Genomic DNA, 17,019 nt, shown 5'->3' on the forward strand with positions numbered 1-17,019 from the left:
TCCTTCTTGTGGCCAGGTTGCATTAAACTCAAATGGTGCTTATCAGCAGTCGACAGAATAATGTTCAACTTACAAAGCCGAACTTTGAAGAGTATACATAGGGCTTAAATATGCATGGGAGCTTGGGTTTTGAAATATCGACTTGCAAATTGATAGCAAACTTGTTGTCCAAGCACTCTCCTCACAAAACTGTTCATCCATGTGCAAATTCATGCTTAATTCAATTCATTCGAAATTGGATTAAAAAATATTAGGAGGTTTAGATTCATCATGTGTTTTGATAAGAAAATATAATAGTAGATTTTTTTGCCAATAAAAGCTTCTCTATTATAGAAAATTTTGTAGCCTATCCCACTACCGCATAGAAGGATTTATTGTTTAGTGATGTAATTGGAGTTTCTTTTCCTTGATTGATGAGGCAATAAAGATTTATTCTTATGAAAAAAAAAAAAAGAAATCCTATTTTGAGGTAAACTTGATTAAGAGGTTTTTGGGCTTTGTTTTAGAAGTGTATGAGCCAAAGCCCAACCCAAAAGCAACAGAGACCGCAGTTTCTGACTCAGTGTTGAAGGCAGTTGGCGTCGGGTCGAGGCAAAACTCTCTACATCTCTTGTCGGTACGTGTCCTACGATTAAAGAATCCTTGATCCTTGATCCAATCCAACACAACTATTGTCTACTTATTATGTTTCCCAAACAGATCGTCTCTTCCTTCTCCCAACAGGACAACATCGTAATTTGCTCTTTTGGAAACAGTTAAATTTCCCTTCTTCTCACCTTCTTCTTCCTCTTTTCTTGATGGTTTTTTCCTTTTGCGGCCCCTAGAACACCTCCGAATTCCTTCTACATCCCTCCATGGCCACCCTCTCAGCTTATCCTAGCCCTAACCCTAACCCTAATTTTCTTTCCTCGACTGATCAAACCAACCAGGAATCTCTCCCTCAGATTCAGCATCACGCTTCTCCTGACGGGGACCCAAACCCGACTCCCACCCCCAACTCTAATCCTAATTTTCACACCCCACTTTCGACTCCACCCGAGGCGATTTCTCCAGCCGCGCCGCAGCCTTCTCTCCTCCACCTCTCCTTTAACCAGGACCACGGCTGCTTCGCCTCAGGCATCGACCAGGGCTTCCGGATCTATAATTGCGATCCTTTCCGCGAGATCTTTCGCCGAGATTTCGATAGTGGCGGCGGCGGCGGCGGCGGCATCGGCGTTGTCGAGATGCTTTTTCGGTGCAATATTTTGGCACTCGTTGGCGGTGGACCCAACCCGCAATACCCGCCTAATAAGGTTATGATCTGGGACGACCACCAGAGCCGATGCATCGGCGAGCTTTCTTTTCGTTCGGAAGTAAGATCGGTTCGGCTTCGGAGAGACCGAATCGTTGTCGTTTTGGAACAGAAAATATTCGTATACAATTTTGCGGATTTGAAAGTGCTGCACCAGATTGAGACCATAGCGAATCCGAAGGGACTTTGCGCAGTATCCCAGGGGGCCGGGTCCTTGGTTTTGGTTTGTCCTGGACTGCAAAAGGGCCAGGTTAGGGTGGAGCATTACGCCTCGAAGAGGACTAAGTTTATTATGGCTCATGATTCGAGAATTGCGTGCTTTGCACTTGCGCAGGATGGGCAGTTGCTCGCTACTGCGAGCACTAAAGGGACACTGGTTCGCATTTTTAATACCGTTGACGGTACCTTGCTGCAAGAGGTATGTCATTTAATACTAATAGCCGCTATTTCGTTACTTCCTTTTTGTTCATTGATTAATTGAATTAGGTAAATTGAGTGTAATTTCGATGCTTTAAGTGGAACCCCTAGCACAGATATTAATTTTGGAATTGTTTTGAAGTTTTTTTTTTCTTTTTAGTCAAATTAGTGTAAAGACACAAAACTTGCAAGAAATTTCAGTAGATTGTTTGTCCTATAAAGCCGAACATAGGCGTTAGTATGTGTGCTGTATCTATTCTATTTCTTTTATGATTTTGTTAGCTTTGAGCAAGCTAATAATATATTCCTTTGATTTACTTAAATATGTGACAAATTGGGAGCAAAACGAAGGTATTTATGTCAAATGAATGTGGATTGTAACCTTTTTCACCATTATGGTCTTTCCATGTTTTCTGTACTTACTATATTTCCTTTATCATCGGATGTGTTATGATTGTTAGGCTTTGTTCTTTTGCATTTTCTATATGCAGTGGATGAAAGATGTCCACCCTTTTCTTGAGGGGGTGTGGAGCATTGAAAACTAAAAATAATTATATCTCACTAATGGGGATTCCACAAAATTTTCTGACTTTCTGAAAGTTTTCTTGTTCAATAAATATAGGTAAGGAGGGGTGCAGATAGAGCTGAAATTTATAGTTTGGCCTTCTCTTTAAACGCCCAGTGGTTAGCAGTTTCAAGTGACAAGGGCACCGTCCATGTTTTCAGCCTTAAGATTAATGCTGCATCTCCAGGCTCTGACAGGTCACAAAGTGCATCGGACCCTGTTACATCACCCCACTCCTCTCTTTCTTTTATCAGAGGTAAAATGCCTTTTTTTGCCTGCTGGTTTTTCTGTTGTTGATTTGAACAATGCAATGTTGTCTTCAGTCACTGGATCACTATGAAAGTTGATCTAATACTATATTTTATATCTTTTCCTAGCATTAGTGATGCTAATGCTTCAGATTCTCTAATGACGGAATATTACATTTTGTACAACAAAATAGAATCTATTGGGGAACAAGAACATCCATGGTGACTGCCATTTACATCTTCCTTTTTCTGATCTTTTGAGTATCTTGCACCTATGGCATGAGAAACAAAATACAACTTTTAGTTGGATGATGAATGATGATCCAGTGGAGAATTAGCATTCTAATAGTATGTAACCAGTGTGTGTCTAATATAGCTACTAGAAATTTGGCATTTGAGACAATATCTTCAAAATTTGTGAGTGATTATGATGAGCATCTAAACTGGCTTTCTGCTTATTGGACAGTTATCCAAGTACTTCAGCCAGCAGAGAAACTAACACTTGAATAGAATGTGAGAACTAACAAGATCATGTCTAGAAAGTAGGCATTTGAGAATTTTTTTTTTTAATTTTTGGGGTGTCAACTATGATACGCATCTTAACTATCTTTCTGCTTGCAGGAGTGTTACCCAAGTACTTCAGCTCAGAATGGTCAGTGGCTCAGTTCCGCCTGGTTGAAGGTTCTCAGTACATCGTTGCTTTTGGTCACCAAAAGAATACAGTGGTGATTCTTGGCATTGACGGAAGGTAAGCGAAAACAAATACATGCCAAAAATTGGCTGGAACAACCATCCATCAGTTTAAAACTTATATGTTGTTTGATTAATTTGAATTTAATATGCTGGTAAATTAACCAACTAACATCTAGGGGGACTTTGGAGGTATTTTGTGACTTTGAAAGCTTTTGCAGCATGCTTGGTAATTACTCAGCAACCTTGGCGTAGGGTTGTTGACCCACCCATTTTCCTAGAGTTATTCGTTGTCAAAGCATAATTTGTGAAGAGTTGCTTGAGTATATTCTTAGGAAATTTTCTTGCAGCGACAAGGTCATCACGATGATGCCTCTGGATGAGTTCCATCTTTACCCCCCTGCTTGTCTGACATCTCCACATGAGCTCACTTGATTCTTTTTCTCTTCTTTTTTTTTCCCTTGGTAGCATCTACTTTGTCCTTTTGTGCTTGTTTTTGTTGAGGGAGAAACTTGATGGGATCAGTTATTTGAAAAAGTGCAATTGATTATGAATGCAGCTTCTACCGATGCCAATTTGACCCAGTGAATGGTGGGGAAATGACTCAGCTGGAATATCACAACTTTCTGAAGCCAGAGGCAGCTTTCTGAAGAGTTATTTATTTATATTTTCTATTTATTCGGCCATATATTGTATCTTCTAAGCTTCTGCCTCCTTTTTTACCCTACTCTTTTTTTTTTTTTTACCATGATTCACCTAATGTATGTTGTAATTTGTAAATAATATAAGTATAGATATAGATTTGTAAAGTTTGTAACTGCTTATCCCCTCCCAAAAAAACAAAATCAATAAATTTCACCTGTTCATAGTTTAATTCCCGTTTGTTTAGACGAGAGGCGGCGTTACAATGTTGAAATCCTCAATACGTCTTGCTAAGTGTCACCAGTTCATGAATAGTTTCAAATTTTACTTCCATGGAAGCATATTTGCCGAAGTTTTTAAAGAAACTCACAATTTTCTTCTTCAATTAAAAATATATCTCTTCGTTGTAAAAATAATATTCTTTATCGGAATGCTTTTTAGTCGAACTGGTTTTGTTAGTGTCAAAATATTTAATTGTTTAAACAGAAATGTATAATGTAGAACTCTAATTATGTGAATATTTAATTCTTAAATTATACTTGTATCACTATAAGGGCCCCCTCTAGTTTTAATGTTGTGGTCCAGTGGTTGGATTATCTCTGAATCCAAACAGAATTTAGCTAAAGCAAAATCATTGGACGTGGCTTCTACTTGTTTGACTATAGCAGTGTTAATTAAGAGCGGTTGATTCTCCTCGTTTAAAATGTCCGAACAATAATTTACCCAGAATTCCATGTCACTTGACCGTTTATATTATTTTTGCATTCAAAGCACTGAAAACTGTGGTTTGACCAGATCGTACCTGATTGTGTCATTAGCTAAATTAGTTTTCTAATCAAAATTGGGGTCCCCAAGCCAACTTTTCGATCATGTGGGTGGTTTGCCAATTAATCTTACAAAACCATTGGATTCTTTAATTTGGGCAGGCTTTATTCTTTCTGATTGTCATTTGGAATATATACATACTTTTTACATTATTCTATTTTTCGGGTTGATTATGTGTGACTACTATGTCTATGTTGCCTCACTTTATGAATTCTTCATTTAAATTCCCCTTTTCCTTGAAATCATTGAGCTCCCGAAAATGAACCCTTTGTTTTCACCTTTTCACTTTGGTACTATTAGATTTACTTTATTATTACCTGAAAGAGAATGATCGTTGAGTATTATGCTATTTAGACTAAAATTATGGCAATGTTAAAGTTTGAATACCTCTCAAATCATCTTAGGGTCTCAATCAAATCTTAATTAAATGATAGTATTTGACTAAGATCTTGAAGATTGGGATTTAATACACCCGAGGTGACTCAGTGTATCCCCCAAAGTGCTCCAAAAATTGCAGTGCTTCTCGATGAACATATCATTGTACCGTTATGTAATCTAAAGAAATCTGCTCATCTAATCAATGCTTGGATAATAGAATATATATGATATTTATTCTCTACAAAAAAAAGAAAAGATTGCTATTAGTCAGACTATACGGCGAGAAATTATAAGGCATTAGTAACCACTTCTTTTTTTATTATGATTTTTCTTTAAAAAGAAAAGGAGAAAAGTAAAGGAGAGCTGGTACACATGCCATATTGAGGCAAAGGGCGAGGCGATTAATATGGAAGATTGGGTCATCTCTTTCACACTTACTGCAGACTACTATATAAACACTGTTCCTCTCCCCTTCACTTTCACAAACACTTCGGCAGGTTTCTTGGCTTCTTTTATCACTGTTTTTGCTATTGTTTTCTTCACTGTTTCTCTCTCACTTAAACTCTCAAATCTCATGGAAATGGCTCTCAAGTTGTATGGAGCTGCCATGTCCACGTGCACTTCGCGTGTCCTGACCTGTTTGCATGAGAAGGAAGCAGATTTTGAGTTTATCTCTGTCAATCTTTTCGCAGGTGAACACAAGGAGCCTCCATTCCTCGCGAAAAACGTAAAATCCTTTACCCTGTCTTCTTTATGTTAGCTTCTCGCATTACCTTTTTCTTTTCTTCTCNATTTACCTTTTCTTTTCTTCCTCCCCCACCCCCTCCCCCCCCCTTTTTTTTTTTTTTTTAAATAATAAGAATGGCTTCTCTTTGTAATGCAGCCCTTCGGTCAGATTCCGGTGCTAGAAGACGGTGATCTCACTCTTTTCGGTAGGCTGTCTCTCTCGATCTGTTCCCTTGATAGCGCTTTATGTGAACCCCATACTGTTCTTGGTCATTATCTCTAAACCTGGAGGACAGTGGAATCTTTGGCTTATTAACTGGTTAAATATAACTTTAGGAGGAACTAAAGGAACCATTTAGTTGCTCCAAAAATCAAAGAAATGAAACATCTATTACTTTGTAGAGGAGGTGGGAAAAGGATGTCAAAACACTTGATCACTTGTATAGGCTGACGCGGATCCTTTTGTAGTATGTTTTTGTGTCTATTCACCTTTTACAAAAAGAACAAAGAAAAGGTATAAAGAAATCTGTTTCTTCTGATAATTTTTGGTATGTCTATACATGTGTCAGAGTCTAGAGCAATCTCAGCGTATGTGGCTGAAAAGTTCAAGGAAAGTGGCTATGATCTGATCAGGTACCAAAACGTGAAAGAGGGTGCACAGGTCAAAGTGTGGATGGAGGTGGAATCCCAGCAATACCACCCTGCGATTTCTCCAATTGTCTTCCAGTTCTTCGTGGCACCTCTCCAGGGCAAATCCCCTGAACAAGCAATCATTGATGAAAACTTGGAGAAACTTGGCAAAGTGCTTGATATATACGAGGATAAGCTGAGCCGCGCCAAGTACCTTGCTGGAGATTTTTACAGCTTGGCCGATTTGTTCCACCTCTCTTACACTTACTATTTCATGAAGACTCCTTGGGCAAATCAGATAAATGACCGTCCACATGTTAAGGCTTGGTGGGAGGATATCTCTTCAAGGCCTGCTTTTCTCAAAGTGGCTTCAGCTATGAATTTCGGCGAGAAACAAAACTGATCAAAGTATTACTGTTTTTAAGAACTTAAAGAACTTTTGCCATCGTTTGGGTTTTGGTTTTTCACTTTTATCGTTATGGAATTAATAATTTGAAAGAGTAATGCTTGTTCTCAATCTCCCTGCCTCTGTTCTTCTGTGATTATTGTACTACACAAGTGACAATGTTCTGAAGATGCTGATTTCATTGACTGAATTAACTACTTAAACGGAATCATTATCATCATGATTGTTTGATTATGATATACATCGGAGATTGTGATTTAGTTTATCGAGGTGATTCAGTGTTATTATACACTAAACCCTTGATGCTATTATACACTTGTGGAACCACGTATCTTTGACTGTTAATCTGAATTTCCGATATAAATCCCCCTTATAAAAGTGCACGAGCATATAATATTCCATAAAAGCTCTTCAAGCTTACTCAAGTTGTATAGAGTTCCCTTTGTCCCACACCCATTGCGAATCAGCTGTTTTGTCTCCTTCAGAAAGGTCTAGACGAGTAGAATTTGTTCTCCTTCTGGCTAGCTGGTTGGTCTTCTGAGCTGTGAAAACCGGAAGCTTTCCATCTCCTGCCAATATGAATGGAAAGGCCACGCCTCGTCTCATACAGCCTTTCCATTTTCCAGCGTGTGCTTTCTCAGTTTTCTGTCTGCTTCCTTCAAATGGAACATAAGGCGGATATTTGGTCATACGGTGGTGGGTTTTCATCCCACATTTTACTCTTTCAACCTGAACTTGACCATCATCAATTTTTGCTACAAGTCTCTCTTTGCCATTTTCCATTGTCCGCCCTTTTTTTCATTTCTTAATCCAAATCCTGTCAACGCTTGTTTTTTCATGAATTTGCTATGGGGAAATGTTCATGTCAGAATCTAAAACAATTAATCCAAGCACGTGGGCTGAAAATTTAAGTTCAAGGAAAAAAATTGTGATCTCATTAGGCACCAAAATCTCAAAGAAGCTCAAGTATTGTTGGTCAAGACTCAAATGTGGATGCAGATTGAACCCAACAGCATAACACTGCAACCTTCACCAAAGTTATTATGATATCATTGTTGGGTTTCAATCATAATATCAATCTTAACCTGAATTCTTAATTGCTCTAATGTAGTCTAACGTACGGTACGATTGCAATAAAAGGTAAACGGTATCTGGTCAGCTAAATCAACTCACCTACCACCTTTTAAGGTTCTGGCAGGGCTGTTTGGGCATGATCTTGACTTTGAGTTTGTTCCCATTGATCTTAGGCTGGAAAGCAGAAAAAATAAACAAAGTCTTGCGATGAATACAAGCCTAAGCAACTATATAACGAAGTCTTACACTTACACTTACGTTTACATTCAAAACATCAACAGATAAAATACTACTACTACTACTACTAAAATTAGAAATTTTACCAACTTTAAAATGTAAAACAAGTGAATACTTTTCCATTCCATCAACCTCATCTCTTATACTCAAGAGTGAACCCCATTTTAAACCAGTTTTAAGAGTAAGGACAGTAAGACTCATGCTTCTATAAAGCCAGAAAGGTCAGGATTCAAAATCAACTTGTAACGTATATTCTTTCAATAAAGTGGGGGTGACTTTTGGCCAGCGATGAGAAAATTTCCTAAATGAAGGACTCTAGTTTCAAGGAATTGTGAAGAATTTCAAAACTTGTATAAAGCTTGTTAGGGATGGTTTGCCATTTTCGTATAAAGCTTGTTGGGATTTCAATGCAAAAGCGAACATGCTCAAGTTGCTGAATTGGTTGACCGAGTTAAATGTTTTGAATAGAAGGATATTTCATTTGTCTCGTGGCAAATTTTTTTCATGGTATCTCGCGCCCACTCTAAACAACATTTGATGTTGTTTGAATTTTATATGCATGATCAGTTTGGTAAGCTTCTATCCTCAAATCCATCATTACGTTTCCTCTCTTAACGTTTTAACAACAACAGAATATCTATCTCCCTATCTCTTCTGGCACTCTCTTAAGTCGGTGCTTTGTTATATGGAGCTGCAATGTCCACATGCAAAGCATGGGTGCTGGTCTGTTGTTGTTCTATTTTTCTACCCATATAAATATACATATCGTACAAATAATATATTGATAAGCAAAATGTCGATATCACAGAGAATTAATTTAAAATTTCACTAAATATTAAAATTAATACAATTTAATCTTATCAAAACAATGAAAATCAAGTAACTAAATAAATTATAAATTAACTAAATCTAATTAACAAGAATTTAAACTAAAAAATCAAAGTAGTGATAAAATTGGATAAAAATAAACTCAAACAAGTCTAAGATTACAATATCATTTACATTTCATCTAAATATTACCTCTTTCTTAACTTATTCCAATGGGTTCAATTGCTAACTTAAAATTTTCAATTATTTAGAAGGTTCTCTTGAAACTCTTATAAAAATATTTATTTTAATCAAGATACTATATCTTTATGTGTATTGAAATTAAAACAGAATCATTAAATTCAAACTTTAATACTGGCTATATACAGTATATATGTATCTCTCTATCCTAGATATAAATCAATTTATTCATCCAAGTAAATAAATATGATCATATGCTATTTTAATTTTTAGTCTACTCTAAACTCATTTTCTTAAGTTTTGTTTAGGTTTTTAAATCAATTTAATTGGTGATCAGTCAATTAAAAATATTGAAAACAAATTGGAATAAACAATTCAATTCCATTGATAATAAGTAAGAAAGAGATTAAAAATTTAAACTACATGTGAGTTCAATTATAATTTTAGAGAAAATAAATTCGCTACTCATAATTGTAATAATAATTAAAAATATATAAAATTTAGCCATCAAGAGTTACAAGAATAATAAAAGTTAATAAAGAGGAAAAGCAAATATTGGCAGCTTCAATATGCAATCTTTAACCTTAACTTCTGACTTCTTGAATCTTTCGTTGTCTTCTTACGACTAACTTCTCCTTAAACTCTCTTTAAATACCACTATCATAATCTAATCTCTTTAATTGGGCTTAATTAGCTCTTAATATGGGCTTTAGAATAGGTGTAAAGCCCATATACCCTTAACAAGCCTGCAGCCTTCTCTTTCCCGCACCAATCCTTTAGAATTTCCCTCTCGACTCCGCAACACAACCCCTCGATGCCACGCTGCTCACTTTGGCTTTAGGTCTTCTCTTGCTAACTAATACACTCCGTCAACTTTCAATGAGTTTTTCTCAATCTTTAATGCAGAACTAGACAAAGTGATAAATATAAAAGTTGTAGCTCTGGCTCTTAGCTTTTCAATGGCTCAAGAATAACTTTATTTGGACTTTTGTAGTGAAAGTTATGATCATAATACTTCAACATATATGATTAGAGCTTAGGTCTTTGAATCACCTTTATTCACCAATTTGAACCCTTATTCTTTAGAATCCTACAAAAATATAAAAAGTAATAAATAATAATTAAAGTAAAGTAAATAAATATAAAAATAGCATAAAATAAAATGACTAAATAAAAATAAATTAATTAAAAAATATTTTAAAATAACTAAATTCTAATTTAAATTTAAGAATTTAGCTAGCTTTTACAACAAAATGACATAAAATAATTTTATAAAATAAAATTATCACATGTCTCCATGAGAAAGGTGTAGAATTTGAGCTTGTCCATGTCAGTCTCCGTGAAGATAAGTAGGCTGCTTTGCTCGTCAACAATGTAAACCCCATGCTTGGTTCTATGATAATTGATCTTGTATTGAGTCCTATACATATGAAAAGTTCTCTGCTTTGCTTCTTTTAATTAGACTATCCTGACAATTAGACTATCCCTTTTGTCAATTATTACTCTATCTCCCCTACCTTGTCCTCTACCCTGACCCTTCCAAAAATTTTCATGCTTGATCAATTGATTTGTTGTAGGGAAAATGTTTGTTGTTATAATTGATGTTTTCTTCAATTTTTATTTTTGTATGTGGCTGAAATATCTAGGCAAGTGGCTGTGATCTTATTAGAACCCAAAACCAACTAATCGATAGGGGGATTATAATCAATTCTTTCTGCTTAGATGTGGTGCAAGTTTCTTTTCTTTTTTTTTTAATTTCAATTTGTATTAAAATCAAATGAAAATTTGTTCTCCTCTAAAAGAACAAGGTGATTTCATTTTGTTATTTCTCCATTCAAGAATAACAATCCACAATTTGAAGACAAGTAAAATCGGACTGGATCAATGATCCAACTGAATTAAATATAATTTGGATAAAATAGTTTAGTCTAATTAGTTTATTGGATCTATTCGTCTAAAATGTTTAATCTAATTGGTTTATTTAGTCAATTCTCGATTTTAAAATTTTTAGATCGAACTGACTAAAAACTAAACTAATATTTTATATATAATATTATATATATTTTAAATTTATATAAAATATATATTTTCTTATTACTAAGTTGATAATGTGCAATGGTTAATTGTGTTGGAATGAGCCTTATGACCAATTGGATTTTCAAGGCTTAGATCTAATTATGCAATCATATCATTTATGCTGAATAATTAAACGTTTTAATTCATCAATAAGATAATGATTATTAATTTATTGAATGAAGTTCATGAGATTAATATGCCTTGCAAAGGAATTGTAAAGTGTTACAATTATGAGATCATTATGCATCAAAGTATAATCTCTAAATGTTTCTGATTAATGTATCATTGAAACTGGACATCAATGATGTTTAGAGACTGATACATTTTATGTTTTTTAGTTGAAAATAAATCAATTGATCTCATAGGTTAAAGTATAGAGATACTTGAAATTACAATGTGGGTGCTTGTTTTAGGAACAAGTTAATCGAACATGACTCGTTATGAGAAGTGCATTTGGTATCTCACTCTTGTGTTTATGCAATACTTCTCATATGTCAGTCGTGTAAATACTTTTTAGACTTGAGACATCAAGTTGTTTTATATGTGGAGTGTTATACTTTGATTTCGTTCTTACGGGTCCTACTAAGCATGCAAAAACAAGATGTTGTTAGGTATAAAATGAAGTATGTGAAGGCAAATGAGTGGTCAAGATAAGAATTATCACCCCAAGTGATTTAGGAGACATATTCTAATTGTTCTCGGTTAATATTAACTTATTGAAGTCCTTGGCCAAGGTGACTTAGAAATTATGAAAGGAGTTTCATAAGTCTCTTTAAAACTAATAATTTAATTGTAAGATCAAATATGAGGATTAATGAGAACAAACACTGCATCATACTTTTATTTTTTCTGAAATATATGATGAGATAATGAATTACACTAAATGGTTGATTACTAAAAGGTTAAGTCAAACCATCTTGACTCTTCTAATATTTGGGTGGCCATAATAGATTGCTAGATCCTGCTTTTGGTCTATGAACTTTAGATAGTTAATTTGATTAATGATAAATTTAAAATAGTTTAAATTTATCTAATCCTAAGTTTAATTTAAAGATTATATCTTAAGTTCATTGCCAACATGTTAAAAGCCTAATGAGTCACACACCTAAAATGACTATTAAAAATAAAATGGGAGAAGGTGATTAAGTTGGACTTAGTCAAATTAGAAGTTATAAGCTTCTTAAGGACTTAATTAAATAGTTTAATTAAGTTATTTGATTAATTAGCAATTACATAAAAAGTTATGTAATTAACCTAATTAAGGTTATATAAATCAAAGGTATAAATACTTTGCTATAGCTTCCCAACACAAGAGAAGCCTATACACTTGAAAAACACACTTGCCCTAGCCGCCCCTTAGGAAGATAAAATCGTTTTCTTTCACTTTGTATTATGTGTGTTCGGCCCTAAGACTGTTTTGTATGAGATTTGAGTTTATGAAACTCATCTTTACTAGCACATAAACACGATAGCACTCTTAATCTTTAGAGAATGATTGTCTGATTCATTGGTGTAGATTACCGTTAGAAGCTGCACTAATATTTCTTGGACATCTTTGATTTGCAACAACTAGACTAAGGTGGTTGAGTCTTTCAAGGTTGTTTTGTTGGTTTAATAAAAGATTCATCAACTTTTGTTGTTTAAGTAATGTGATATGATCATATGGCTTTATTTTATATTTTGATTTGATGCTTAATACGGCATAAATGAGATCCTAAGAGGGTGAGGTGCATTTTATTTGTTTATTTTTTTCTACTATTATTTTGTTTGTATTTGATGTATGACCAGCCTTTACCCACCAGATTGTCTTGTGTTAGGTGACCTTATTATTATTTTGGTTATGTTGAATCTTGAATATTAGAACTTAAAGGTTAAAACTCTTGAATATTAATTTGATGGTTTATGTGAAAGGACATAAATATGTGAGTGAAAGGATTGTTTTTTTTTTTTTATGTTTAGATTATTTGTATATTTTATAATTATGGATGAAGTTTATAAATTTCAATATTGTAATTTACATAGGATAAAAGTCACAATTACGATTCTTTTGGTTTAAATTTGAACCAATCAAACCAATCTAATGTTGATTGGTTTGATTTTCTTTTAAGTTTAATTGATTTTGATCGATTTTTTAAAAATATTTGATCTATTTGATCTTTATTTATAATGAACCAAATAAATCGAACCGATCAATTTCTCACTCCTACCAAAATCCCCTCTATACACAGCAAAACCCTTAATCTGTGCACAAAAAAGATTTTGGAGAGACACTGATTTCCCAGTCCTAACAAGGTGACCATAACAAAAACGGTGTAAAGCATATACAGCATGAACACATACACTGATTGCAAAAGTGAACCCTGAGCATTAGACTCCTACATTCAAAACTACTCACATCAGCAAAAATCTCCCGTAGCAACCCCAATTCCCTGACCTTTGCCCCACTCCTCCCTTCAAGCACTTACTCGATCAAAATTATGCAACCACAAAAACCATGTTCCTTCAGCACAATTCCCCTGCATCTCCTTTCGTCTCCAGGCGTAGAGACAATGCAAAAACCAGACACGACAAAGAAAAGAAATTTATCACAATAACCTAACCTCATCATCGTTCGTCATTCACACCAAGCCATTCCCATATAGCAAAGCAACTGGTACCAAACCATCAAAGAAACAGCAGGCTCACACAACAAAAGGTAAAGTAAAGAAAAAGTTAGCCCAAAGGAATATATTACCCATATGTAAAATAATTGAATTGGTTATCAAAATTAATGTTATAATATGGTTTCTATTTTGTTTAATAAATCAATATATTAATAAAAGTGAAGTAAGTACAAATTGTGATAATAGTACTTTTAAGCTTTCAAGAAATTCAGTATGATATTAGATATTATTAAACACTTGAACTTTATGCTATTTGGTTTTATTGGAAATCAAGATTTGACAACTTTATTTAGTTTATTTCTATTTTTATCTTATAAGTTATAATATGATATATTAATCTTGATTATTTATATTTTCGACAGTATAAAGATTTACTAAAATGGTCGGTATAGCATTTTAGTAAGCTATAGTTCGTATATTGTGACTCTAAATATGTATAAACTTTACTAAGATTTCAGTTTAAATTTTATTATAAATTTATATCACCATTTTTATCAATATTTCTTGCTATTTTTATATTGAATGATATATTCCTACCTTGGAGATTTCAATTGATATATTGGTAAAGTATGTACCAAACATCAGTATCTAATTCTTTAGCGGTCGTTAAACAGGGTGGTAGCTGCCTTTCAAAAATAAATAAATAAATAAACAGGGTGGTCGGTAAAACGTCCCTTCCATCGATTATGAATTCCATTTGACCCCACAGCCGACTAAGTGAACGACAGTGGACCATCAATCATTCAAATGCCCCAAATTCAGACAAACAGTTTAAGCATTCAAAATAAATACATAAAACGAGGAGGTAAATATTAGGTACATTATAAAGGAAAAGAATGTATATAAATATCCTATTTGGCATTGCTATTAATGTTATCACCAATCTTTATTATTAGTCTAATACTTTGATTTCTTTTCTTCTTTTTGTTTTAAGAAAAAACAAATGTATATTCGCTATTTTATCTTCTCACTCAAAAGAAGGGCCATTATCATGAACAGAATCCGTATAAATAACCTCTTGAGTTCAAGATCCATATGTAGTCTCCAGCGAAGTAGAGAGGTTGGAAATTTACCCAAACGGCAGTGTTGTTGGCAATGAAGAATAAAAAAGTGTATGGTAGCTTGAACTCAGCGGCTACCTTGAAGGTCTTGGCATGCCTGTTCGAGCATGATCTTGACTTTGACTTTGTTCCTATTGATCTGGAGGCCGGAGAGCACAAGAAGAAACCGTTTCTTTCTATGAATGTAAGCTCACTTGCCTATATATTTCTTCTTTTAAATTTATTATCAGCTGTTAGGGTGAGAGTGCTTCTTTTAAATATGTTGTTTCTCTCAAGTTCTTCGCAGCTAAGAGTACCAGAAAAGAAGAAAAAGGACTACTGAAATGCCTGAAAATTGTTTAATTGTTTGTTTTCCTGCAGCCATTTGGACAAGTTCCAGTATTTGAGGACGGGGATGTTAAGCAATTTGGTAATAAGGTGTACTTTTCTACCTTTTTTCGTTAACAAAGAAGAAGCCCTTATTTCTTTGTTTTTTGTTTTATTTATATATGTAGAATCAAGAGCAATAATAAGATCCATGGGTCATCAATACGGCAAGAAAGGAGAGGAGTTGATATACTGGGATTCAAGAGAACAAGCCGTTGTGGCTAACTGGATCGATGTCGAGGACCACCACTTTGAGCCACCGGCGCTAAAATTGATCTCGGAGTTAGTCATCAAGCCAAAAAAGGGCCTGACTCCTGATGAAGAGACGGTAGCTGAGGCTGAAGCCAAATTGGCCAAGGTCCTTGATGTCTACGAAGCAAGGCTCTCCAAGTTCAAGTATCTGGCATCTGACAAGTACACCATTGCTGATATGCTTCACCTACCAAATATCCAGGCTCTCATAGGAACTCAGGCCAAGAAGCTCTTTGACTCCCGACCTCGTTTGAGCGCATGGTGTGCTGCGATTCTTGCTCGACCCGCATGGATTAAGGTGGTTGAGATGCAGCAAAAAGCTCAAGCTTAGGCTCTTAAGAAATCAACTATCACCTACTTCATTCATAACCTCCAATAAGGACTAATTTACTTCGATATCTCAAGCTAATTTTGTAAAAGGTATGTTAAGCATGGTCTTTCAGTTCTGGTTATGTTTCTGTCTGGTTAAGATAGAGTAGCAGTGTCCTACAATGTAATTTCATTTTGCAAAATCAAAATTAGTGACATTTCCAGTAAAATTTATGTACATGCTACAGGCATATTAATCAAAGGACAAAACTGAGATAAATTTATGTATTGTCCAGGAAATACAAATTAAGCTTATGTAAGGTTAAGATAGAGTAGCAGAGTCGTACGATATAACTTCTTTTTGCAAAATCAAAGTTAGTGGCATTTCTAGTAAAATTTATGTACATGCTACATGCATATTAATCTAAGGACAAACCTTAAATAAATTTATGGATTGTCCAGGAAATACAAATTAATTAAGCTTATGTAAGGTTAAGATAGAGTACCAGTGTCCTACAATATAATTTGTTTTTGTAAAATGGAAATTAATTATGGTATTACTAAAATTTATCTACATGGCTACATGTGAATTAATCCAAGGACAAAACTTAGATAAAGTTTTATAAGTCAAAGTGTATAAGGTTTTCTCTTAAAAACGAGCCAATGAAAATTAATTTTGAAAATCAAAATCAATAAATTGATAAAGTTGAATGAAAACATTAATAATCTGTAAAAGATTAATTAAAATTATTGTATTTATGCAAAATATGATTGTTATTTATTCAATGGCAAAAATTTTATCATTGCTAGCTCCGATAGCAACATAAAGAAAAACTAGTCTGCTAGCTAATTATTTGGTCATCATATATTTTCTTGTCACGTAAAACAAAAACCGTGATGAATAATTAGTAGAAAAGCGATTGGATCCAAAGTTTGTGCGCTTACTAACTTCACGTGATTCAATAGGCAATTTGATTTGATGGGACACCAATTGCGGACATCAACGTGGCCAAAACTTGTCTATGCAGATGGCAACAACACTACGGACTAGTGTGAAATTTTGCTTTGAGTTTTCAATATAAAATGAAATTAATTTTGTATTTCTTCCTCAAAGAAAGAAAAACCTTTTTATATTGTTACATGCGTTACTTTAAC

At 34.3% G+C, this 17,019-nt stretch overlaps 3 protein-coding genes across 4 annotated transcripts; all 3 read left to right on the forward strand.

Annotated features, from left to right (window-relative positions):
• LOC18613513 (autophagy-related protein 18a) lies at positions 678 to 4,051 on the forward strand. The gene is made up of 4 exons (XM_018114210.1): positions 678 to 1,709; positions 2,331 to 2,529; positions 3,143 to 3,269; positions 3,771 to 4,051. Exons 1-4 carry the CDS (start codon positions 855 to 857, stop codon positions 3,859 to 3,861), a joined length of 1,272 nt encoding a protein of 423 aa, XP_017969699.1. The 5' UTR covers positions 678 to 854; the 3' UTR covers positions 3,862 to 4,051.
• On the forward strand, positions 5,418 to 6,916 carry LOC18613514 (glutathione S-transferase F13). The gene is made up of 3 exons (XM_018120043.1): positions 5,418 to 5,783; positions 5,940 to 5,988; positions 6,352 to 6,916. The coding sequence occupies exons 1-3, from the start codon at positions 5,463 to 5,465 to the stop codon at positions 6,813 to 6,815; spliced, it is 834 nt and encodes a 277-aa protein (XP_017975532.1). The 5' UTR covers positions 5,418 to 5,462; the 3' UTR covers positions 6,816 to 6,916.
• Positions 14,739 to 16,910, forward strand: LOC18613515 (glutathione S-transferase PARB). Of its 2 annotated transcripts, XR_001926246.1 has the most exons (4): positions 14,739 to 15,121; positions 15,298 to 15,346; positions 15,432 to 15,975; positions 16,831 to 16,910. XR_001926246.1 is itself a non-coding variant. In XM_018114262.1 (3 exons), exons 1-3 carry the CDS (start codon positions 14,972 to 14,974, stop codon positions 15,884 to 15,886), a joined length of 654 nt encoding a protein of 217 aa, XP_017969751.1. In that variant the 5' UTR covers positions 14,739 to 14,971; the 3' UTR covers positions 15,887 to 16,179. The 2 variants fall into 2 exon arrangements, 1 of the variants encoding a protein (XP_017969751.1); XM_018114262.1 differs by lacking the exon at positions 16,831 to 16,910 and having other exon boundaries at positions 15,432 to 16,179.

This window comes from Theobroma cacao, chromosome 1 (genome assembly GCF_000208745.1).
Source record: "Theobroma cacao cultivar B97-61/B2 chromosome 1, Criollo_cocoa_genome_V2, whole genome shotgun sequence".
Classification (NCBI taxonomy): domain Eukaryota; kingdom Viridiplantae; phylum Streptophyta; class Magnoliopsida; order Malvales; family Malvaceae; genus Theobroma; species Theobroma cacao.